Consider the following 27,210-nt stretch of genomic DNA (forward strand, 5'->3'; position numbering starts at 1 on the left):
CTCATCAAGGATAAAAAGTAACTTTTTGATACAGAAAGAAAAAAAAAAAAACGATTTTATTTACAAGTGGATAACAGATCACTTTTTTAATATTCACTTTTTCAAGTGATAAAAATTTGACTGAGAAAAATGAACTTTTGATTGTTTTATAAACAGCAAACAAACAAAGGATATAGAAAAATGTAGAAAATCAGTGACGCTAATTTAAAATATTCCTTTAAAGAAAAATCGCGCGATAAAAGTATCAGCTTTTTTTTATAAAAATATGATACTACATTTGATTAAAAATAACATGTTGGTACATTACGTTAAAATTGTTTCGATCACAACTGTGAGAAGATTTAATTTTTTCTTCGTCTCAAAACGACGCTGCGCAAAAATTTAAAGTAGGCCTATGAAAATGAATAAATTACATTAAAAACTCGCCTTCTGATATTGACGCCTCTAATATAAAAAAATTCGTCATAAAATAACTGTGACGATAAAGATCTCACGCGCGGAAACTTCGAATGAAGCACATGCGAAAAAAAGTGGAAAAAAAAAAAAAGAATGCTGGAAATAAAAAACCGTTCGCTGCAATAAACGATGACGTAAAGAAAAAAGAAAAAAAGAGATGTTCAAAGCATGCTTCATTTCGATTAAAATTAAAATTTTTAAGTTGACTTGATCGCGCTAAACCAAGATGGTAACTACAATAAGATTTGCAGCACTGAAGAATTAAAATACCGGTACATTACCTCTGTGATATTCACACGTGTACGAAAAATTACACAAAAATAACTTAATCATTTTCAAAAACAAAATCCTCTGCGTCTCCCTTACTAAAGTAATCTCTTCTATTTTTCGATTTTGTCTTTATTTTGCTAGACGATCGTTTTAGTTCATTTATCGATGCGGGAAATCCTTTGTTACTGTCGCTTTCACTAGCTCTAGATTCGGTTTCTTTTCTATATTCTTTTTCATTGTATGAGCTACGTTTGCTAACTGAAGATTTCTCCGATGACAAATCATCGAATGATGAATCATAATCTACTCCAGTGATGAATTTTGAACGAAGCAAACTGCTCCTTTTTTTTTGATTTGACGAAGCTTAAAAAAAAAACAAAACAAGAAAAGCAAGATAAAAACTAAACAAACAGAATATCTTAACGCTGGTAACCAAACAAATATATATATATATATATATATATATATATATATATATATATATATATATATATATATATATATATATATATATATATATATATATATATATATATATATATATATATTTTTAAATGACGACATCTTGTATGAGAGTTGAATAAATTTAATATATGAACTTCAATAAATACGAATTCTCTCAATACTAATTTTTTATTTAATTAGTATTGAGAGAATTCGTATTTATTGAAGTTCATATATTAAATATATATATATATATATATATATATATATATATATATATATATATATAAAATACATAATCCATAATGATTATGAAAATCATAATACATAATGATTATGTATTTTGGCTGATGATTGCCAGTATGAAACTTTAAGTAGCAACAAAGTTGTCATCCTTCGCTGTATTTTCAATATGTATATATATTGAATACAATATGTATGTATATGTATATATATTGTTTAGCTAATTTAACAATATAACTATACATTAATATTACTACATATAATATAATTTTATATATTAACATTATAACTATAAAACTGGCAATCATTGACGAATATAAAATAAATAACCTTAATAAAAAAAATTTCAATAAAAATGTTAAATTTCTATATAAATTAAACATCAGCTCTCTTACTTGATGAAATATCCTCTAAACTGTCGCCCAAAACTTCAAAATCAGATTCTAAATCGTCGAGAGAGTTCAGCGATTGGGATTTATTTGGCTCCATATTTGCCAGATTGTTTGTTAACCTTCGTCTAAGATTTTTTTTAAATGGAAAAAAATATATATATATAAATATTTTTTTGAGAACTTTTACATAAAAAAGGTAGAACTGATTTATCTTTGGAATCCAATTTTAGTATTGTACCTTTCAGCATCCATGGAAGAAATTTCGATCTCTAGCATTGTAAGTTCTTCATTGTTTATTTGAAGTCTACCGTCCGTAGCTTCATCATTTAATTGCTGAACCAAAAGAAAAAATGACATAATGCAATATTTTAAAGAGAAAAAAAAATGAACAAAATGTAAAAATCACATTTAATTTCTCTTACATTTTCCTTGATTTCTTCAAGCCTCCTCTCTGCAGAACTTGTGGCTCGATGTAATACACTAATGTCATTCAACATGACACGTCTTGTACTTACCTGAACATCAATCAGTATTTCAATACACCTAAAAACACATGTATTTAATAAGTAGAGTTGTGGTTAAAAATAAAGTTTCTACAAGTGAAAATTACAATAAAACTAGAATTTCTTCTTCTGTGCACAACATGAAACACAATATGTATAAGTTACTTTGTTTGTTTTGGAAGATGCTTCAGTGTTTCAAGGGGATCACAATTTTGAGGAGGACGCATTAAACATGGAGCCCAAATTATAGCTAAAGCATTCGGTGACATCTTGTTAATATCTTCATACATTGCAACTCTAAATTTAAAGTATGTTTATCAACACTATTACTAAAAGATGTGTTAATACAAAATCAATTCATTTATGAACAGCACCTTGATAAGTGAATAATAATTCTTTCAAAAAGCTCTTTATTTGCCTTTGGGAACCTTTGTATCAACTCATACAAAGTTGCTTGAGTTTCTTTAGCTTTTTTCAAATCTATAAAAAAACATTCGTACCATTTAGACTTTTACATTTTTTTAATCAAATCTCCACAACTCTATCCTATAATAGTTTATTCTCAAAATAAATAAACAAATATTCTTTTTAAAAAAATTAAACAGAACTGTTCAATTGCAAAAAAGAAACTGGTAGAAAAAAAAAATCTTTAACTTAATGTTACCTGTTGATCGCAAGAAATCTTCGTAAAATTCTTCACAAACTACTGGTCTTGGTAACTGTCGGAAAAAGAGTTTTAAAAGTGAAGCTAGCGTATGTGGCTTCTCATCTTCAAAGATCAAATCTTCAGCATCTTAAAATAAGAAAAAGTAAAATAAATAAACTTTAATTTTTTCTCTAAAATATGGCAGAAATTATTATAGCTCACATACTTAAAATAATGGACTTAGTAAGTGGATCATTCTGAAAAAAAAATTAAAAACTGATTTACCCTTAGTAGTTAGAACACTTTTTAAACTGTTGATAGCTGCTTGAAGGCCAGGCTTTCTATACAGCCCTTCCACATATAAACCTAAAGAACATAACATATAAAAGAATGCAATGAACCTTAAGAATGATATAAGAAATTAAAGTAAATTATTTAAAAAAAAAAAAAATTTAAATTAGATTTAAAGATTGCTCAGATTTTAAGGAACTTTTTTGACATTGTGGTGATCATTCCTACAAAAAAGACTTTCAATTTTTGAAAAGGAAAAGCTCCATTTACTACTGGTTCAGAAATTTTATCAGATTCACTGATAGAATATGCAAAAACCTGCTTTTTCCTATAATGTCAATCTTTAATATTAATATAAAAATGTTGATTTAACAGTTTACAATCAAAAAAAAAAAAAAAAAAGAAATAAAACTACAAACAAACATTTTATGACATTTTATAATTAAAACAAATAACAACCTTTTTTCTCCACTTCTTGTATGAGTTTTATAATTGCTTCAGGTATTGGATTGTTATTACTAGTAATTTCAGAAAGATCTGTTCCAAAAAGCTAAATACAGAAAAAAAAAAAAAAAATTTTCCTAATAAACTTCAAATAAAAATTTGAACTCACAAAGCTGTTGATTAAACTTGTTGAAAGAAAAACTCACAGAGGATGGTCCACAAACTGAAGGCCGCCTGCCTTTGCATGGTTTTGTATACTTGGTATAACACTTTTTATGGCATGTAAATGAGCATGCTAAACAACAAAAATGCAACAAAAATAAAACTTTGACAACCAGCCTGTGTTAAAAAGTATAAAACAAGCTATAACCTTCACAAAAGAATATAATATTTACCTTGACAGAGTAAACCTCTTTCATAAATAAAAGAATTACAGAATTCACAATAAGTTTGTATATTGAAATTTTGCCATGAATAAAGGTGGCCATTATGATCCTATGTTAAGTATAGAAATATTAACATAATAAAATATTTCTTAAGGTGAAATTTATTTTTAATAAACATGCCAAACAGTTAAAGTTCAACTTACAAAAAATTCAGAAGTTTTTCTCCGTTTCCTTTTTACTGGTTTGCGTTGCTTCTAAAAAACAATTTTCTACATAGTTTTTTACCAACAACTTATTTCTTATAATATATTTTTCAAGATATTTTCAAGAATTTACAAAATATTCTGAAATATATGTAATAAGTATTGTACTACTCCCTAACAGGTAGAAACATTTTTCAATACTCAAATTAAGTTAAAATCTAAAATAATCTTTTCTTTAACTGGTTTAGCCATGATTTAAAATTGATAATAATAATTTTAAAAATCAAATTTCATCAAATTAATAATAGTAATTAATAATGATACTAGTAATAATTACTAATAGTAATAATAACAACAATAATAATAATGATAATAGTAATAATAATAATAATAATAATAATAATAATAATAATAATAATAATAATAATAATAATAATAATAATAATAATAATAATAATAATAATAATAACAATAACAATAATAATAATAATAATAATAATAATAATAATAATAATAATAATAATAATAATATAATAATAATAATAACAATAATAATAATAATAATAATAATAATAATAATAATAATAATAATAATAATAATAATATAATAATAATAATAATAATAACAATAATAATAATAATAATAATAATAATAATAATAATAATAATAATAATAATAATAATAATAATAATAATAATAATAATAATAACATTAATAATAAAAATAGCAGTAATAATAGCAGTAATAATAACAACAACAACAACAACAATAATAAAAATAATAATACCTTTTTTAACAACAACTTTTCTCTAAAAATAAAATTGAATAAAGTACAGCAAAATGTAATAAAAAGCAATAAAGTTTGTACAAAAAATAAATATTTTCTTTAAATTACAATAAGCTATCTTAAAATAAAGTTATAAAACCCAGCAAAAACAACTTATAATAAAGAATAAAGGAAAAAAACAGTTATATAAAGAAATAATAAATAAAAAAGAAAAAAAACAGTTCAACATTTGAAACAAATACTGTTGTGTAACATAAGAGCATGATCAATAAAAGTAGAACAGAAAACTTGAACTTATAAACATAAAGTCAGGATTATTCTTGTAAACATATAAAATATAGAGAGCATTATTTGTATAAAAAACACACACAAAACAAATTTACTTCTGCTTGACAAACTCTTCAATAATTCCCTGGAACAGATTGCGTCCCATGACAGAAAATTCTTTAGAAACTTTCACATCCTGGTTAACGATTTGGTCAAGAACATGTTGAAACTTACTAACCAATTCATGGTCATTCAAAGAAAAATCCTCCTTCGACTACAAAGCAAAAACAATCCAAATGTAAATCAAACAAAAAGATTTCTTTGTACCTTCTTCTTATATATTATTGTTTTGTCTATATTCTAATTGTATATTAAGAAGGTAACAAATAATAATAACAAAAAAAAAATAAATTAAAATGAACCTGTATGGCATGTGCAAAGGTAAACAACAATTGGCCATGGTATTTATGCAAGGCATTTTTGAAAACAGTGTCCACTTCAGAATCACTCTTACCGTTATCAGATCTATTCATAGCAGTTACCTTTGTGTAAAAAATTAACTTTAAAAAAATCTGAATATGGCTACATATAATTAATTGAGAAAACCCCTATCATATTTTTTAACTATGAAATTGATAACAAGAAATCTATTAAACCTTTTTCATCAAGAATTCACTGAAAACCTCTAACTCAGCTTCACCTTTTACCACATACTCATTTTCTAAGTTAACTGAGCGACGGTTTTTTTCTAAATTTATAGTTGTTTACTTTAAACAAAAAATAGCTGATCATAATCCTTTCATGCCAAAATAATTAAAACATTTTTTAAAATGTGCAAAATGTTTTACATCATTAGTACATTAGTTATAAAAGTAACAGTAACAAAATGGCTGAAAATATTTTTGGCTAATGTTCAAAAAGTATATACTACAGAACACTTTTTTGTAAATTGCAATTGCATTAATCCATCACACAGATGGTAAAATAATATCAAAGGCAAATTACTAAAAATGTTGATTATCATTATTAACTACCTTTTGCAGTTGAATCTCGCTTTGATCCTCTCCTCTGAAGTGTATTCAAAAATACACTAAATGTTGTCTTGGAAACAGCAGGAGAATGAACTTTCTTTGTAGGTTCTAACAAATCAAGCACAGGAACTGTTATAATTTCGAAACCATGGTCTCCATCTTCTTTCACTATCTTAGGGGTTACTTTTAATTTTTCCTTTGCTGAGAATGATAAACGACGGAAAATCTTCTGCTTAAAGTTATGATCTAAGTCTCTATTATCATGCCGTAATTTTACAGGGGTCATTTTTGTTTTAGAAGCTGGTAAATTTTGATTATTAATTACTTCTGTTGGCTTGACTACATCAAAATCCTCTTTGTGAAAGGTTTCAACAGGCTTATCATTAAAGTTAAATCTTTCAGGATCATCAGAATCTTTATCAGCAGCTGAATTATCAGTAAATATGGTATCCTTAAAGACTTCTTTCATAAAGTTCTCAGATTTCTCACTTAAAGGGAAAAAATAGAAAAAAAGCTCTAGTTAATCTCATGAAAATAATCCAATTACTAAAGCAAAACTACTAAAGCAAAAAAATAGGTGTGTTAGTAATGAGTGCTTAAAAGAAGTGTGATAAGTTTGTAAGTTTGATGTGTGCATTAATATAAAGAAGCAAAATTTTAAGCCAGTTTATTTTTTAAACTCATTAAACTCTGAACAATTTTTTTATATCTGTACATTCAATAAGAATTACTTAAGAACTTAATTTTTTAAAGGTTTAAACCATTTATTAGCAAATAAATCAAAACACAGAACATATCTAGCAACAAGATCAAACTAGGCTTTATTCACTGATTTTTATTCCAAAGCAACTTATGCACTTTAATTTAAAAATTGATGAAAAAGTGGACTGGGATTGGGACTAAGCTAAGGTTGTTTATGTGAATTTTTTTTCTTTTGAAGTTGAAATATTTAATTTTTAAAATATTTTAAATCTTATTTTGTTAAATCAGTTTTAACACCATAGAATTGATAAAACAAAAAACTCAAATTTTTTTTAGTTTAGCATTGTTTTACATGTATTAAACATTTCTGCATTTGCCGTAAATTTTATAAGATTTTAAGCTTTTAGTTAATTTTTCTTTAATAAAACATGCAAATTAAATTATGTATCTTAAGTTAACTAGATACTCACTAGTTAATTATATAAAACCTCAGAATTTAGCAAATAGGCACAGAAATATAAACTTATCAAAAAATTTGACTTAATATTTGCTTCTTTATGGTTGTTACATACTGCAATTTATTCATCCTATGTGAAGAGTAGGGCAAACCGTCACAGTGTTTAGGTAAAACTGGTTCTTGTATAATCACTTCAGGCGGTGATGGTAGCAATGATGGTGCAAAAACATTGCTGCAAAGGAACAAAATGTCATTAGTATTGTTAATAAGTTAACATGAAATGGGGATGGAGTTGCTGAGATAAAAGTCATCATTCAACTTTTTTAGATTGAACTTACATTGTCATATAGTTAAATTTACAAAATCAGAAACATATTCTGTAAATTCCATAAATTCAGGTACTAAAGGTTAGTCAGTGAAATGCGTTTGAAAAATAAAAAAAAATCATAGTCTTACTGTATAAAAAAAGCTTTATTTTAACATGAAAACTTCAGAACTTTCTTCATCAGTTGTAAAGTTGCTCTTATAATACAAACAGAAAAAAATTTTTTAACAAAAAAAACTTACATAATTTCACGGCGTTCTCTGTCTTCTAACATTAAGATTTTCATTCTATAATAAAACCGTAAAATTCTTAAAAACTGACAAACAAAATAAAAAGTCTAAAAAAAAGTACAGTTGGTGCTGTCACAACAAATATTGCTAGCAGGTCTGTCATTTAAAAGAACATATATGGAGATTTTCATTATTTTAAAATAACAAGTTTTGTTCACAAAGTTTAGTTTCCAGCATAAAATTTAAGTGGTACTTTTGTGATACATTTATTACATCCTTTCTTTTTTTAAAAAAAATTGTTTTTATCCTTCATTGAAACTCATACTTATTTGTTATAATAGCCTGGTAGAAGATAAAAGAAGCTAAAAGTTTAAAAAATATATATATATATCTTTACTTTTTTCTAGCAGAATATCCTCTCCAAGCACTCTGTATAATAACAGTCGCCCTTTTATAATGCATGAAATATCTAGCAGTTCGCTTTTTAATTTTGTGATACCTCCAAAACTCAACAATATGTAGAGCTGCCATGTGCCGTAATTTGTATTGACTGTAACTCTTTCTGCCCTGATATCCTCGCCACATTTTCTGATGAATAACAGAATATTAGTATCTAATCCAATTGTGATTGAATTTTTAATTTCATGAAAATTACTCTATTTTAGAAAAAAAAAAAAAAGTTTTTCAACCTGAATTTCTACAACAGCTTTTACAATTTGTAAAAAGAGTTTGCGCTGATAACATGCCAAATACCACTTTTGAATTTTTGTAGCACTGTCATCACACTTCTTCTGTAGTAGAAATCGCATCAACTGATACTGATTTTCACGCATGAAAACCTTAATCAAATAAATTAAAAGTTAGTGACTTAAAGCCCCACAAAATAAAATATTTTTCAAAAAGTGAAAATACATGTTTTACCTTGGTAGCACCTATTTGAAAATCTCCTGGATTTAAACCAAGCTTAACAAGAAGAAGGGTAAGTTCAGCGCAATTAAATGAGGAACCAGTGCTAGCAGGAAACAGGACTTTGAATTGTTTTACAAACTCCTTAAAACAGAGTAAACTATGTTAAATAGAGTAAATTATGTTAAATTACAACAATGAATGCAGCTTATATAAAACCAAAACCATTCAAAATGGTTTTTCATGAACATATTTATTAAGTAAATTATTTTAAACTGTTTAAAAAATTTTTTATTTGACTTTTGAATTTGGGATGAAACTTTGATGATATGTACATAAATTTTACAGCCTTTTATATTCATTTGTCTAGTAATTACTAAAATTAATCTTTTGAAAGGTCTAGAAACAATATCGGCATTTAGAAAACTAGTTCTACCCAAAATGTGAGTTCAAAGAAACATTGCTTGGTTTTAGAGAGTAAAATGTCTATATCTGATACAAAATTTTAAAAACCCTTGCTTAACTATACTCTTATGTATGAACTATATATACTTATATAATTAACTCATACGTATAGTATACAATAACTGTTTAATAATAACTGTTAACAATAACTAACTGTATATATTAATAACTAACATTATATTATTATATATATTAATATAATATATTAATATATGTATATATTAATGATAACTATATGTATGTATATATTAATGATATATATATATATATATATATATATATATATATATATATATATATATATATATATATATATATATATATATATATATATACACTGTATATATATATGTAAACAGCTAACTGTTTAATAATAACTGTTAACTTAACTAATAATAACTGTTTAATAACTGTTTATATATGAAATATAAAATGCTGTTTTAGCATATCTTAATAGTGTTGTGTGGCTCAGAAAATGAGAAAAAGATTAGTGAATTTGTATACCTCGAAAGGGATTCGTACTGAATAGCCAGCCTGTCTTATCTTCACTGTCTCGAGCATTCCAGTATATCTGAGTTGTCTAAGCACAAGTTCTGCATCAAATTCCAGAGGGGACTAAAAAAGAAATAAACTTTTATTTCCATTTTTATTTAAAATTAACAATAACAATTTTTAGTTTATTTGAATTTTCAGAGCTTAACATTTGAATAGGACAGACAATCTTTGAAAAAACTTTAAAAAGTAAAATTAAATCATAATTATTATTTAACATATTTGGAAAAATTTATTAAATTACCTTTTTTGCATTAGAGCGAACACATCTAACAAAGAGTGGATGAGACTGGTTAAGAGTGTCCATAAGTTCTTGAAGGGATGACTAAACAATTTTTTTAAAATTATAATTATAATGTTTCAAAAGATTAATTGACACTTGAGAGAATATACCATTACAAAAGTTTTTTAAAATTAATGATTTTTTTTACTGCTTGCAGCATATATTATAAAATTGATCATTCACTAATTTGCAAAATATATTTTACACAACTCTGATTACCTGGAATTGTGCTATTACTGTTGGTGGAGCTTTTGAACTACTACGCCTTAAAGTTTCTGTCATTCCTCCAGATATTGTTCGTTTGACTTCAAGACCAGATCGAACTTTTGAAGGACTCTTAAGAAATTCAAAACCATTGAAAAAAAAGTTTAAAATTTCAAAGAAACATATCATTATTTTTTTATATTTTGTTAATCATTAAATTCTTTCTAATAAACCAAAAAAGTAGTTTACACCAATACCCTATATTCAAACAATATACATAAGTTATATTTAATAATAATAAATTGTAAAATTAGTCTTATCATAAAATTCTTTATTTTTTGCTTCAAACTTTTTTATTTTATACTAATTTTCTCTTTAGAGATATACTTTTTTTTATTATGTGAACATATGCAGGATATGTTAACTCTCCAACAGCTAGATATAACTATCTATCTGCAAATTAATTATCAAAAATGTTATTAAACTACTAAATCTGAAAAATTTGATAAGTCAGCTTTATTGCACTTAAATTCAATAGAAGAGTTTCATTAAAAAATTGTCTGCCAAAATGTGACAAAACCTGTCTTGAAAAAATATCTTCAGTTAAATCTTTTTTAAATTTTATGCACAAACTTATATACCAAAATATTGAGTTACTTACATGGAGATATTGGCATTGTCTCTGAGAGATGGATGATTTTACACCATTAAAAATATAGGGATCACAGAAATGATTTGAAGTTTCTTTTCTGTTTGGATGTCCATAAAAAGTTTGATTACCATAAAAAACTGGGGTAATTATACCTCTCATCACTTTTGTAGAATCAGTCACCATTTAACCTGCAAAACTCATCAAGCCCTATTACTCCTCTTTTATTTGCTTTTGGTACCTGATTACAAAACTCATATCATCAACATCAATCATTTTTCAGAGATTTTTTTTTTTTTTTTCATTAATAAGATCAGCTGCTAAGGTCCCCCAATATCTTTATTTTTGGGTAGTTTAAGAATTTAGGAATATTTTTTCTAATATCATTAAGAATTAAAGCGTAAGAAGAACCATTTAAAAACTCCACAGAAACTGCAATTTAATAGCATAAATTAAACAGCCATTTTGCAACTCAATGTTGCAAATTAAAAAACATTTTAAAATTTCTCAAACAAAAAAAGGTATGTTTATTTTTCTCTATTCACATCAAGAATTCAAAACACTATTTAGCACAACAGGGAACATAAAAAGGTAAAGAAAGCCTTCATGAAACATCAAAAGTTCATAAATCTATTAAAAGCCTAGTGTAAATAAATTGATGATGAAGTCATTTTTATTACATAAAAATTACGACATTAAAGAAAAAAAAAAGGTAAAGAATGATAATCTTTTTAAAACATTTTATAAAAAAATACAAAATTGAAGACTCACAACATCATTTAACAAAAACATTTGTATTATTTTTCAAAATATTCCCTTAATATTGACTATTATTCTAATGTAAAATTTTGATTGCAAAAGATTGCAGTATGTTTCACAAAAAATGCTTATCTTGACTTTTACTGTAAAAAAAAAGCATCACTATAGTAAATGACACTAAGTATTGTGTTTTAGGTAATCAATTAATCTTCAAAGAGTTGCAAAAAAACAATCAGTGTCAACTTTTAAAGAGAAACTATTTTAGGATTTTTTTTTTTTTTTTTTTTTTTTTTTTTTGTATTTTAATTGTCAAAACTTATTTAAAAAACTTCATTTAGCAGAAGTTTATCTGCTTCAAGAAAAAAAAAAAAAAAAACCCAAAAATTTTAACTTTATTGAGAAACTTTTCCACTATTTCTAAAAACTACAACTGCACTCCTATTTTTCCACTTTAACCAGCAAATAATTTTTAATTTTCAGTAAGAAAATATGAGCACAGCTATAATCTGAAGGCGGAACAAAAGAATAACAAAGAACATTAAATTGGAATGGAAAAACCAAACTTAAAAGAAGGAAGCAAAACTTATTTACATTGCATATGAAGCAGTAATGCAACGCCAAGAAAATAACAAACAGATTAATGAGTCATGTGAAACAAAATTAAGTCTGTGTCAACATCATATGGAGAAAACCAAAAAATCAACAACAAGATATTTAAAACAACACAACAAGGAAACAACAGAGCAAAAGAAATACAAACATTTTTCTACTAAAACATGTGCACACAACTTTTACTGTTTTGTTTTTGTTTGTTTTTTTTTCATAACCCAAGTAAAATGTTTGTCCTTTTAATTTCCATTTAAGTTAGTTTTAGATAAGCATTGATTACTTTAAATGCAACAATTTTTTATCAAAAGAAATCTGATTACCAATAAAAGTGTGGCTTCAAAAAAAACAAACAACATAATGAATTAAAGAAATTATTAGCTCTGATAAAGCACATAAAATACTTAAAGAGTATTTCTAATGATCATGCTCATTGAGTATATTTAATAAAGCAAACGTCTTTAACATAAATGTAAAAAATATTTAGAACAATATGAAACATTCATGAGCAATAAAGACTACCTGGTAAGACTTGGCCATTGCAAATACTCTCCTATAAAATGAAATGATTGCATCATTTATGTCTGATGTGAATTTATTTTAAAATCCTTGAAAAAAAAAAAGCAATAAGAAAAAAAAAAGACTGTTTGCAATCCTTAATTTTTTTTTAATCATTTTTCTTGTTAATAACTCAAAAACATGTAAATAAAATACCTGTTCATCACTTTGTTGGCCTCTCTCATTATTGCATCAGAATCACTCTCAGGTGCTGCTTCTGAAATTTTTTTCAGCAAAATTTTTCGCCTGATTAATGAAAAATTTAGAGCTGTTAGCTCATTAGTTTGTTATTTAAAAAGATCAAAAATAAGATTGACTGCATTTTTTTTTTTATATATATATCTTTTTTTTTATAGTTCATAAAACTAAAATGTAATAAATTTAAATAATAAAACAAAAATATAAAATATTAAAATATGTTATCTGCAATTTTAATCATTAATTTTTAAAAAAGTAATAATTTTAACTCTTTAAAGTTTATGGTAATAATTATAATAAATGTCTACCTATTAGGAGGTGTCATATCGCTGATCTAAACATAAACAGAGACTAAGCACATTTTACAAAAAGATACATAAGAAAATTCATCATTTGATTTGAAAAAAGATCACACTTACCCAACTTCCCTTCTGTTTAAGTTCACTATATTTGAAACCTGAAAAAAATTCCATATCATTTGTCAGATGCCCTGTATTTAGATTTAATTAAAACCAATTTACTTGATTAATCTTACTTTGTCCTTGAGACTTCAACTGACCACATCTTTTGAAAAAAAAAGCAGCCTTTATTGTATGACGAAGAACAGACCAATAGTAGATAGCAATTGGATCAGAACCTAATGATGAATTAATGCTTAAAATAAAAATTATCTATTTATCAATAATATTTAAGTAAATAACACTTTTTAAATTCAACAGCACTTTACTCATAAAATCAGTTTAACCATTTATTTATATAAAAACAAAATGTGCCTATATATAACTTCACTAAAGTTGTTCAAGCATTATAAACAGTGTTGAGAAAAATAAAAAAAAAAAGACTTAAAATCAAAATCAAATCATTATCATATAATTACAAAATACAGTTATTTTTGAAATTTATTTTTTTAAATTTAACAATTGTAATGAATGAAATCTTTCACAGAAAAAAAATCAAACCTATTGTTTGTTATCATTTGATAAACAAGAAGCTGAAAGGCATAGCTATTAATAATTTAATTTATTAATAACAGATTATAGAAAGGAAGGCAACACGTAATGTAAAGTTTTTTTTCAAGCAATAAAAGACATTAACGCAAATCTCTTACCCATTAGTTCTCTCATAAACAACATTCTGCTGCTCTTAAATGCTATGGTAATGTCACTACGTATTAGATCTTGATTTTTAGCACGGAAATGCTAAATAAAAAACCATTGAGGTTAGAATTTGGAAACCAACTGTTTTGCATTTTTAAATTTTACATACTGAAGGAATTTCAAATTTATCTTTTTCTGTAAGGAAATATAAAAAAATAAATAAATTGTAAACAACTCATAAGTTTAGGCTTCTAGAAATTATTTCTGTCACTTTGATGAATGATCTTTAGTCTTTTCATAAAATAAAAAGTAAATAATAAGTTTGAAAAGGTAGTTACCATAATTTTATATTTTACAGTTCCAGCATAGTGGATGATACTGAATACTGGTTCCCTTGTTGGTGGCATCTCATAAAAAGGATTTGTTGCATGGTGTTTGTTGAATTTTTCAAGCAGACTTTTGTCAGTACCAATTGTTAAACTAGAAACAAATTTAAATTACAGATATATAGCAAAATAAAAAGCACAGTAAACTAGTTTAAAAAAAAAAAATTCTAAAGTACCTGCATTCTTCATCTAAAAGATGTATTAAACCTGTTGGTTTTTTCACCATTAGATTCAGACATGTTAAGTTATCAATGTAATCAACATGATCCCATGATAATCCTTCCATTATATATTCATCCTAAAAAATATTAACAAAAAAATATTTTAACCTAACATTAAAGATGATATGTAATACTTGCTGCCTTATTTACTTGCTTATCTCCAATGAAAGCCAGATTATTATCATTCAGACTGACAGATTATTATCTTAAATTACATTAAGAGATAATTAAGGTCATCATAAAAAAAAACAACTAAAAAGTTAAAAAACTGCAGTAAAACTCATTTTTCAAATTTTTTTCAAAACTTTAGTAATGACAAAATTTCATGATAGAACTTTACTATACTTGTATGTGTCTACAAAACATCATTTATGTATATATGTATATATATATATATATATATATATATATATATATATATATATATATATATATATATATATATATATTTATATATATATTGTTTATCAATTTATAATTCATACCTGTCGCAGTTTAAAAATGTGCTGATTGAGATAGTGTTGCAAATTCTCATTGGCTAAGTTTATACAAAACTGTTCAAAACTGTTGTGTTCAAAGTCTTCAAATCCAAATATGTCCAACACACCAATTGAGAAAGCCTATGGAAAAAAATATTTTAAGTGTAATCAAATTTTTTTTAAAAATATGTAAAAAAAAAAAAAAAAAAAGTAGCAATCTTGATAAAAATTTAACAAATTACCTTATTGTCATTTTTCTTCCCTTGTCTGTTTATGAGTATGTGATTTGTCTAAAAATTTAAAAAAAATCTTTACAAAAAATTCTTCTATAAAAATTAAGAAAAAATTGAAAAGAGCAGTAAACCTGGAGAACTATCCAATCAAATAACGAAGCATAAAGACATTTAGCCATTGCATCCCTTGTAGCAGCAGCCTAGTAAGACAAATCTAATGCTAAAATTATTTATAATTTGTCAGCTTTTCATTTACATTCAAATGAAATAAAATATTGTTAATAAAGAATTTGCTTACCTCGTCTATTTTGTAAAATCTAATATACTCTTCACCTCTTGTAATTGTTTTGCGAAGCGTAAGAGGTTGGATTAAGTCTTGCCTTTCAACCTAAAAAGAATCACAACAAAAAACTACTGACATAATTTATGCATTCTTTCAAAATAAAAATAACAATAACTGCTAAATTATAGCTAAAAAAAAAAAAAATTCAATTAAAACTCACTTGTAAAAGTTTAGATATTGTGTCAATTATACTCTCATCTTCAATGCAAACTGCTTCCTCATGAAGACCAAGCTAAGAAAATAAAATTTAATGTCATTTAATGCACAGTATTTCATTTTTTAAAAAAAGTTATCAGAAAGAGAAACGTAAACACATGTATCAAAATTTATCAGAATATGTAAAATAAAATGTAGTAAGTTAAATAGAGTAAAAACCTTTTTAAATCTAATGTTGCCTATATGGAGAACTGCAGATAGTACAGAAAACATTCTAAAGAAATTTAAAAAATTACACCTTATTTAGACCTTTAATTTTTATTATACCTAAAATATTTTTATATTGTTACAACTGAATAATTTGATGAAAAAAAAGTTCAGTTTAATGAAAACTCAATGCAGAAATTTTTGCATAGACTAACCTGAGTTGTGTTGTATTGCTAATTCCAAGATTTTTTATGGCATGCTTCAAACGTGCAAACTCATACTTTTCATCAACATTGTCTATTTGATAGCATGATGTCTGGAAGGTGTAAAATAACAAATAATAAATGTATTATGTAATGAATACTTATTTATCTTATTTTTGTGATTATAAATGTTTTCAGATGGTGAAAAGTTTCATGGATAAAACAGGCCAGGTCTAAAAGAGTCGTAAATTGCGCTCACCAATACAATGGTAAAATGCAAGGCCAATTTTAAACACTCCTTGACATCCAGAGAGAGTCATTTTAGTTGCTAAATATTTAGTAGATTAATTTACATTGAAAATAATGTTCAAAAGTATGTTCAGTTTACAAAAAAAAAAAAAGAAATGAAAAAAGTTTAAAAAAGTTAAACAAATGGACTTCAGGTGGAAAATTTTGAACACAAACAGGATATTTTTAGGGAAGGTTGATTTTTTTACTAAATAACTTTTTCTTTTAGAAAACATTCTGTCAATTGATAAAGCGCTGTAAATAATTTAGCCTCCTAACAAGACATGAAAAATTTTACCTGATTTAAATAGTGATAATTCTGTGCACTTTGCAAATACAACATCTCCTTCTCTTGCTCTGATGCACCAGCAAGTAAATAGTAAAAGACATGGTAGTTGCGTTCATTCACTGCTTGGGAAACAATTCGTGATTTTTCTAACAAGTATTTCTTTTGCACTGCACTATACAGAAAAGAAACATTTTGCAGTCAGAAAATATAGTGTCTTGGTTTTATCTTCAAGTTGCTGAGATAAAATTAAATATCTTAAACTTCAACTCAGTAAGATTAAACTTAATGTACAATCTTATTCTTCAACAGAGTTGTACAATTAGTTTATTTGTAATAGTCTTGATAACTTGGCTACTGATATACATTAAATTACAAATGCCTAATCAAGCTGGATAATCTATCTAATAAAATAGTTATTCTTTATAAACTGAACAGTGACAATTTTTTATATAGAGAAAAGAATTTTGGAAAAACTTCATTATTTTTTCGCTTCTTTTTTAAGGGGGTCTTCAGGTGCACCATTGCAACTGACTGATAAGATAAATTTCATAAGCTTTGTTTATTTAAAAATAACAGTAAAGAAATAATAAATTAAAAGGAAAAAACTTTTTATGTTATTTCATTTTATGTTATTACAAAAGTAAACCTTACTTACCCACACACAACACCATCAGCTCTGTAATTTATCTGAGTAAATTTACCAAAACGGCTGGAGTTGTTGTTATGACAGGTTTTTGCATTGCCAAAGGCCTTGAATTTGAAAAATACATTAAACAAGTTACATCCAGCCATAGGCTGTCTTTTAAAAAATATAAAAACATCCACTTAAAAAGATGATCAAAAGAAAATTTATGCAATCAAAACTGAAAACAAAAAAGTATAAAAAAAACTCAGGCTAAATTCATTTCAACATAAATTTATTATCATGAAAAAAATGTGTATACATCTAGATTTACAATACAATAGATTTTGTTTGCCTTAATTTATGTATTCAAAAATACATATCTTATATTTTTATCAATTTAAGTAGTTTGAAACCCCAACCCACAAAAACAACATCAAACCTCTAATACTGGTCCAGCAGCTAAAATAGTTCTCTCCAAAAGTGTTGCTTTTGTTTTATGACTTAATGCTGTCAAATGGTGAAGAATAAGTTTTGTGCTTTCAGTCTTACCACTTCCACTTTCTCCTGATATAACGATACACTGATCTTGTTTATCCCGAAGCATATCATCATATGCAGAGTCAGCAATTGCAAATACATGAGGAGGTAGTTCACCAAGTTTCTTATGCTGATAAGCCTTGACATACTTTGGATTATAAATTGGAAAGTACTTAAATGGATTGATAGCAATCAGTATTCCACCAATATATGTGTAAATACGACCAGAGCAAAATCTTTTACAAAGTTCTTCTAAAATTACATTCTCATTTAAAATAGGTAAATTTACTAAATCATCAATTTCATTAACACCTCGAAAATAAGGATCAAAATGCCATTCTTCAGATTGTGGATTAGAGTTCAGGCCATCTAACCATTTAACTTTAACATCAGTGATTTCCAAACTAGTATCTATTTTTTTAGGAACAAGATATATTCTATAACTTTCTAATGCTTCTTTAGGAGTTCGAACTTCGGAGGAAAGTTCCTTATTCAGTAGAGTATTTCTACCCCAATTGCGAACAGTTTTTACTGGATATTCAGAGTAAAGAAGAATCCTTCCTTTTTCTATAATAAGGTCAAAATCATCAGGAAATACTCCAACTTCACTGAAGATTTCACACAACTGAAAATCCTCAGTGGATAGTGGAATTGAAAAATTATCTAAAGCAGCCTCTAAGACATCAGCAACAGTTGCATCATCTTTAACATTGACAATGGTTGATTCACTTGAACCATCCTCTGCTTTTAAAAAGTAAATCTTTATAGGAAACAATTGGACATCCGCTTCATTTTTCTGTATTTTTTCTGTAGGCATTATTAATTAAAACTAACATCAGCCAGACAAATTTTTTGTGACTTCATCTGAAAATAAATAAAATATCTTTGAATTATTTATACATACATACATACATACATACATACATACATACATACATACATACATACATACATACATACATACATACATACATACATACTGTTATTGCTGTTGTTGTTATTTTTATTAAGATATTAGGAGTAATAGTATTATTATTAATAATAATAATAATAACAATTATAATTATTATTATTATTATTATTATTATTATTATTATTATTATTATTATTATTATTATTATTATTATTATTATTATTATTATTATTATTATTATTATTTATTATTATTACTATTATTATTATTATTAAATGTGCATACATATGGTGCAATACTTTTATTTAGTTTGACTAGTCAAATGGTTTTTAAGAACAGATTTTTTCATCTATATTTCATAAGCTTTTTATAATCAACTCAATATATATTTGATAAGATTTCCTGATGTTATAAATAACAAATGCTTCAGGAGAATAAACTACTCACTACATTTTGAATTCTTTTTTTTTTAATTCCCTTATTTTTCCAGAATTATTTTTAATATAATAACTAAATATTAATAATAAATAAATAAATATGAAAAAAACACTCTAAAAATAGTCAAGCTAGATATGAGTGTGTATGTGTGTGTTTATATATATTATATATATATATATATATATATATATATATATATATATATATATATATATATATATATATATATATATATATACATATACATATACATATATATATATATATATATACATATATATATATACTATATATATATATATATATATATATATATATATATATATATATATATATATATATATATGTATGTATATATACATGTATAAATATACATACATATGCATATACATAAGTATTCATACATAAATAAACATACATAAACATTCATACATATATATACATACATAAATATATATATACATACATATTTCTACATTCATAAACATACAATCATATATAACTTGAAATAAAATATTACCAATAAATATTTATAGCATACAATATAAGTATTTCAAAGAATCTTTGAAATATAAGTATTTCAAATCTTTGAACGAAATTTTAGAAATGAACTTCAATTATTGGTCAATATATTTAATATAAATACTATATAATATTTTAGGTCCAAGTACCCTCGTAGTATATATTAAGTTGAAAACAAGTGATATGCAAATTTTAAAATTAATTTCTAAAAATTTTTAAAAATCCTTGTCATTTTTTAGTTTTATATAACTTTATATAACTTTATTTTAAACTTATATATTAATACTTGAAACTTCTTTCAATTTTATTCTTTTCACTGGAGATGTAATTACTGAACTTGGATAAGTTTAAAAGAAGACCTAGTTACATTTTTTTTTAAATTTATTTTAATAGATAATAAAGATATGAATTAAATTTTATTTGTGATTTAATGATCAACTTTCAAAAAACTGAAAGCTCTACCAGTAGTTAATTTAATGTTTTTTTTAAAGTAACTTTGCTTTCATAGCTACAACTCACTTTATCACAAAATTGCTGTCTTACTAGATAAAACCTTAATCTTCATTAAATCACAAATTATAAATAGAAAGTAGTTATAACATTTATCAATAACGTTTTTAAATGTTAAGAATACTGTTAATAATATAATAAAATTAACACAAAATATGGCTTAATTTATATTTAGCAACAACCTTATCAGAAGATACCTATTATTCATATTATCTTTATTTTAAATGCAAGTATGCATATATATATATATATATATATATATATATATATATATGCATACTTGCATTTAAATTAAATTATCCCAACATAGGTATATATATATATATATATATATATATATATATATATATATATATATATATATATATATATATATATATATATATATATATATATATATATATATAATATAGCATGTATATGTATATAATATAGCACACATAAGTTGGTAACAGCTTATTGCTGTACAGCTATTGGTGGACTTCAAAGTTACCTCCTTTAAAAGATCTGGGAACCTTTTCATATAACCATTTTTTTACAGCTTATTTGTAAACAACTACTTTCTGACTTTACTTGTTGAAGCCTGAAACAGTTTTATTAAAGAACACTGAACCAAAAATATTCTTTTTAATCATACTTCATTTATTCAGCCTCATCAAAATCCATTAATTGCAACGTACTAATACTAAAATAAGCGAAAATGTAAGAAACGTTTTTGGAAAACATACTGCCATTTTTACTTCAAAGTGGGTTTGATTTTTATTTTTTATTTTTGTGTGATTGGTCATTTCATTGTTATTATTTCTACTTCACTTTTTTTAGTTAAGTGTACTTTTGAACCAACCCAAGGTAAACTTACTATTTTGAACAGCGGCTTAACGTTCTTAGTCAATTTTACACCGAAAAATTATAACCTTACTCTCAGCAATAAAACCACGACTTACCTGTCTAGTCCCTAGATTGTCTTATTAAATTAATTTAAATTATACCAGCTAAAAGGTTCAAAAAAAAAATTACACAAATTTTTTAATTCGAAAATAAAAGTCGCCTGAAAGAGTTATGAATGAAAACAAAAAAATGTTTCAAAACATTGGGATTTTTCATAAATAAAATTTATTTTCCGGTCTCTTGCACGCAAATCTTATTTCATTACTTGCAACTTGTTAAAAAATGTGCTAGGTTTCACAAGAGAGAACAATTGCAATAATATATAAAAAATTTTCTAAAATTTTAACAAGTTTTTTTTAAAAATGCTAACCAAGTCCTTTAACTATAGTACTCTATAGTTAAAGGACTTGGTTAGCATTTTTGTGGGGGACACAATAAAACATTTATACAACCCTTGGACGGGTTCATACAATACATATGCAGCCGTAAAAGTTGTATTTTTGTTTGTCTTTCTTTTTGTATCTCACCCACCATTAGTCATTATAATTGTACCCCTCCACTCTAAAAATAGTTTCGATGATTTTGATTTTTGCATATTTAACTAAAAATTTTTTTTTTTCTTAATTTCTTGATTCTTTGTTACGGTCTGCTTAACTTATGATTGACTGACATTATTTGCGAAAAAAAAATACTTTTTATCATTTTTTTTCTTAAATAATGTCATTTGAATAGAAAATGCCTACTAAAAACACTACATATTTTTTAGTTTAAAAACTTTAAATAAATGTAGTCTTTGAGAAAAATTATTTGCAACTTAACATTTGTAAAAGGAACTCCATTATTTTTTATAGCTCTGCACAACTCTCCTTGACTAATAAATGTTCTCAGTCCTTGGTTCCATAGTCTAAAAAAACCATTTAAGACTTTCAATTGAGTAGAAAAAAATGTCATAAGGATATTAGTAACAAATAATCTAATTTTATGTAGTAATTTATTCTCATCCGTTTTTTTTATATAACTCAATGTATAAAAAGATCTGTCCTGGTTTTCTAAGTCTTGCAATTATGTTACAGCTTTCATTTAAGGTATTTAAAGACCAAACACTGTTGCAGAGATCCTTGACTTTGGCATGCACTGGCCAGCTAGCCTGGTACTTCTTGGTCTGCATGCAGCCCAATAACGTATGCCAAAAAACCAATATTACGACTGATAACTTTAGTCAAATATCTGAGCATTGAAAAAAAAAATTACTCAGAATGGTTAATGAATTGTAACTTAAGAGATTGTTTTGGAGTCATGCATTATAAGTTGCCGAGTGTGTTACTCAACATCTAATGATGAATATTGACAGAGCGTTTTCTACTTACCTGTTGGGGAGACACAAATACAAAAACGAGAAATATCACTAAAATGTTAACTAATACAAGATAGTATATTAACTTATAAGTTCATGTACAGAAAAAATACTAAATATTTTTAATAATATTAGAGTGAGTTGTGTTCATAAATAAAAAGCATAAGGAAGAAAATTACTGATCGTAAAAATTTTTAAAAAAAAATTAGAAAAAAGAGACATGCACTTGGATATACAGATATAAGATAAGAAAAAAAAGATAATAGAGCAATAAACAGATAAAAGTTAGGATATAAATAAATAATAGATAGGAATAAATAGATAGTGGGTAGGAATAAATAGATTGAGGTAAAAAGATAATTGGTTGGAATTTAAATATAGTTCAGCAGGGAAACCTTATTGAAAATAATGATGCGTATGCACATATTTCCATATGTGCAACAACTACCCTAATTAGGCAGCAAACAGTTCAGAAATGGAGGAACTTAAACAAGAATTTTTTTAACATGGTTGATACAGTTATTTGCTATCTTTAATGATTTTTCCATTAAATTTATGGTATCTTTAATACGTGTAATGTCCTCTTCAATGCAAGACCAAGCATACTTGATTTCATTTTTACTCATTCCCATCTGTGAACCTTTTAGGCTACTAAAATCAGTCTTTTGCAAAACTAATTGATTTAGCAACTCATTGAGAGATATTTGCTGGTTTGGAAATTCAATTATAATGCGATGCATACATTTGCAAACCTAAAAATTGAAAATCATTTAGAATTTTGAAAATTTATCAATTTACATCAGCTGGCAAAAGACGAACTGCAGTTTTAACCACACATTTAATTATTCATTTGATGACTGTGTTTATTATATAAAAAATCTCACCTCATCATTGTAAATATCGATAATTCTTCTCAAAGCACCAGACATATCACCAGTATTCAGGCTTACTTGAAGTTTCACACAATCAGCTTCCTCAACAACCTTAAATAATTAAGCTTAACAGTGGTTATCTAATTTTTTTGACAATCTGTGTACTTTTCTTATCTAAAGAATGATTCTTAATTATAATTTTGGAAAAAAATTTTTTTAAAACTTATAATTTTAGAACAAATAAATCTTATTAAAACTAGGTAAAAAATGGGAAAAAATGATGAAGACAAACAAGTTGAAAGAAAAAATGATAATAAGCTCAAAATTTATAGGTTAAACTTGGTTGAGAGATAAAAGGGTAGAATGAAGAAAATTCATATTGTTAAAAAAAAATTAATCAACCAACAAGAAGAAATATACTCACTTAAAAGTACTAAAAATACTTTTAATTGTGAATCAAATAATTTTTAAGTAACTTACTTTTAAATAATCATTTTCTTCATTTTTAATTGTATCATTTAAATTTGTTATGCATTCTTCTATAGTGCACATATTTGAATCAATAATTCCAGAAACGCAACAAGATTTCTTAAAATTCTTCACAGCTATAAGAAAAGAAACCAAATTGGTTTCAACTTCGTGCACTTTATGCTCACAAGTGCGAATAATATTGTCAATCTGCAAGTAAATAAAAAAACGTCTGATCCAATACACTTTTGTTCATTCTTTGTTTCTGTAAAAACACTTTGAACTTCACTAAATTAAACCACTGAATAATTTTATAAGCACAATTAAAAACAACTGGCTTGTAAAACATTTACCTCATTTACATTACAAAGCTTCAGTTTTTGGAAAGTATGATCATCTACACTTCCTAAAGCTTGCACAAACTTATTGTGCAAGTTTGAATCATTGAAAATATCATTTAAATTTGATTGTTTGATGCTGAACTTTTTGACTTTTTTTGGATTATTTTTTTGTAACAAGTAGCGTATCAGTGAGCGAATAGCTGCATGCACTCCACCATCACTTTCACGTGCTGAAACTGCAACACTGAAGTTAAGAACAGAAATTATCTTTTATCTAGTTAGCTGACAGCAACTAATTTTCTTCATATAAATGGTGTAAAGTTTTTTCAAAATAGTTTCAAAAATGTTAAAATAAGATAACACAGATAAATGTATATACTAACCAACCAACAAACCCATGTCTGAAAGCAATGTCTTCAAGTAACTTTATCTCAGATGCAATTCCATTCTCATTTCTGACCTGATTCAAAGGTAATTTGATTTTAAACTTTTACAATAAAAAATATTTATAAAAAATTAGCTATCAACACTAAATATGTGCACCATATCTAAAATAAAGATTTTTAAATAAATAGCTTTTCAGTAAATAGCTGAAATAGAATATTCAATGATTTTCAACAGACTTAAAAAATGATACCTGATCTAACTTATTTCCAAGCAGAAGTATGGGAACTTGCAATTGTGACTTCATACTTTTTTTGCGTTCTCTGATTCCCTCTTCTTCTGTCATAAAGTTATTGTTGTAAATATCTTGCTTCCATGAACCAGCCATCTCAATGCTGTCTTTGTCAGATAGATCTACAACAACTGAAAAAAAATATCTATATTGGATAAAGGATATATATACAAATTTAAATAAAGCATATAAGAAATTTTTGAAATTTTACCTATAGCTGCATCAACATCTTTAAAGTAACATCTCCTCAAGTCAATATCTTCACGTCCTGGAATGTCCCAAAGAGAAATTGAAACAAGTGTCTCAAAGGGTACTTGTATTTTTTTTGTTACATTTCCAATATTCACTGCCATTGTAGGTTGATAACTGTAATCAAACTGTTCTCTAACATAGCGCAAGAATATTGCAGACTTTCCAACATTAGGATCACCTTAATTCATATTGTGTATCATACATATAAAACAATCAATAAAATGGGAATTAAAGTACATGCAAATGTCTATAAATTTGGTTTTGAAAAATGATTAGCTGATCACAATCAAAAGAGTAGTGAAGAGAATAATTTTCTTACCAACAAGTACAATTTTAAAAGATGGGACATCTTTTTCATCAGATTGTAGTTTACTTGGATCTATTTAAAAATATGTTATGGCATATAAACACAAATGATGCACTTACATGGTTTACAATGAAAAATTTCTTGAATAAACTTGAATTTTAAATAAGGAAAATGGCATACTTTGTGTAAATAAATTTGAAGCAGCTGAACCCATTATTTACCATATATTTAACAACACATACTGGTACCAGAAGGTTAAAATAAAGGGCACTTTGTTTGTCATTGTTATAAACTAGTATTTTGTTAATAGCTCTATAAGTATACAGTTTTATATTTTTCAAATATTTTTGTATTTAATAATAATTAACATACTTTAAACAATTAACAATAAATTTATATATTTCAAGAAAGCTGTGTATATACCTTTTCTTTGTACATGAATTTAAACTAACTTATCAGATGTCAAAAAAGAAAGGTGTAAAAAAATAATTTCTGGACTTATAAATAAAACTAATGTATACATGACTAGCTGATGAAAAGTACATAAACCTTGTGGACTTAAAAAAAGCTGTAATCAATCCACAATATAACAACAAGGTCATAAACGTTATGTAATGTGCTGTTATATAATGCGATTTTATACTACTTTAAGTTCAACAACAGTTTATATGCTGCAATAACACTTATAATTTATATAGTACTTTGTCATATTTTGTTGATGACGTATACCACAAACCCTACTTAACTGGCATTTCAAACAAATGCAATAGAAAAAAAATTTTTTTTTACCGTGCTACCATCTTTGTTTGTATTGTTGTCAATGTAAAAATTTTAAGCAAAATTCTTTCAGGCTGAACTAACTCCTCGCGGTCAATATATATGGAGGGTACAGAATGTTAGCATTTAATTTTTATTCAAAGAATGCTCTACCATTACTTGTAAGTAAACGGTTGAGCATTCTTTGAACAATGTTTATTCTATGTTAATATTATATGAACAGCTGTTTGAGCAAAAACTTTATTAAATATTAAAATTAAATGAATAATTGGCGAGTATAAAGGGAAATAAAAAAACAGGATATTTTCAGTTCGGGAGCAAAACATCGTTTGACAGAACTTTCTTTTTCGGGCTAAATACTATAAAATTTAAACAGAATGATTAAAAGTATATATTTGCGTTGGCGTCAGAGTAAAAGGTTTTAAATGTCAGGGCCTTTTTCAGAGCCCTAATTTGAATTAGCTCCTCGTATAACGCTAACAATAGTCTATAGATAGCTTTACAAGTAGTTAAAATCAAATAGGGGCTTTGAAATTAGGCTATATTTATAAATGAATATTCTAGGTGTTC

General features: G+C 25.6%; 2 protein-coding genes across 8 annotated transcripts; both read right to left on the reverse strand.

The window, feature by feature from the left end:
* Positions 1-729: 729 nt before the first annotated feature.
* LOC145186767 (unconventional myosin-IXb-like) lies at positions 730-19,192 on the reverse strand. Of its 6 annotated transcripts, XM_090094909.1 has the most exons (43): positions 18,225-19,192; positions 17,816-17,910; positions 17,170-17,332; positions 16,596-16,696; positions 16,393-16,447; positions 16,178-16,249; positions 15,973-16,062; positions 15,806-15,874; positions 15,684-15,731; positions 15,448-15,582; positions 14,918-15,039; positions 14,694-14,835; positions 14,367-14,457; positions 13,794-13,895; positions 13,678-13,715; positions 13,567-13,592; positions 13,217-13,306; positions 13,025-13,055; positions 10,504-10,620; positions 10,246-10,326; positions 9,954-10,064; positions 9,000-9,128; positions 8,768-8,917; positions 8,476-8,666; positions 8,091-8,135; positions 7,639-7,755; positions 6,368-6,852; positions 5,990-6,081; positions 5,756-5,875; positions 5,450-5,607; positions 5,067-5,088; positions 4,279-4,329; positions 4,085-4,184; positions 3,896-3,984; positions 3,705-3,795; positions 3,240-3,320; positions 2,973-3,101; positions 2,683-2,788; positions 2,474-2,605; positions 2,228-2,348; positions 2,044-2,138; positions 1,809-1,930; positions 730-1,089 (listed from the first exon to the last, which is right to left on the reverse strand). In XM_090094909.1, the coding sequence occupies exons 1-43, from the start codon at positions 19,137-19,139 to the stop codon at positions 782-784; spliced, it is 5,628 nt and encodes a 1,875-aa protein (XP_089951035.1). In that variant the 5' UTR covers positions 19,140-19,192; the 3' UTR covers positions 730-781. The 6 variants fall into 6 exon arrangements, 5 of the variants coding, with proteins under 5 accessions (XP_089951035.1, XP_089951036.1, XP_089951040.1 ...); XM_090094910.1 differs by lacking the exon at positions 7,639-7,755; XR_016454714.1 differs by lacking the exons at positions 5,067-5,088; positions 7,639-7,755 and having other exon boundaries at positions 4,279-4,344.
* A 3,814-nt stretch (positions 19,193-23,006) lies between these two features.
* On the reverse strand, positions 23,007-26,842 carry LOC145187076 (uncharacterized). 2 transcript variants are annotated; one of them, XM_080063388.2, is made up of 9 exons: positions 26,653-26,842; positions 25,876-25,935; positions 25,516-25,734; positions 25,266-25,435; positions 25,012-25,088; positions 24,641-24,872; positions 24,300-24,497; positions 23,832-23,930; positions 23,007-23,699 (listed from the first exon to the last, which is right to left on the reverse strand). In XM_080063388.2, the coding sequence occupies exons 3-9, from the start codon at positions 25,655-25,657 to the stop codon at positions 23,433-23,435; spliced, it is 1,185 nt and encodes a 394-aa protein (XP_079919514.2). In that variant the 5' UTR covers positions 25,658-25,734; positions 25,876-25,935; positions 26,653-26,842; the 3' UTR covers positions 23,007-23,432. The 2 variants fall into 2 exon arrangements, with proteins under 2 accessions (XP_079919514.2, XP_079919513.2); XM_080063387.2 differs by lacking the exon at positions 26,653-26,842 and adding an exon at positions 26,044-26,190.
* Positions 26,843-27,210: the final 368 nt, after the last annotated feature.

The sequence above is a fragment of the Hydra viridissima genome, unplaced genomic scaffold (genome assembly GCF_058129835.1).
Source record: "Hydra viridissima isolate aposymbiotic clone 2 unplaced genomic scaffold, HvirCarnegie_v1 scaffold_8, whole genome shotgun sequence".
Taxonomy (NCBI): Eukaryota; Metazoa; Cnidaria; class Hydrozoa; order Anthoathecata; family Hydridae; genus Hydra; species Hydra viridissima.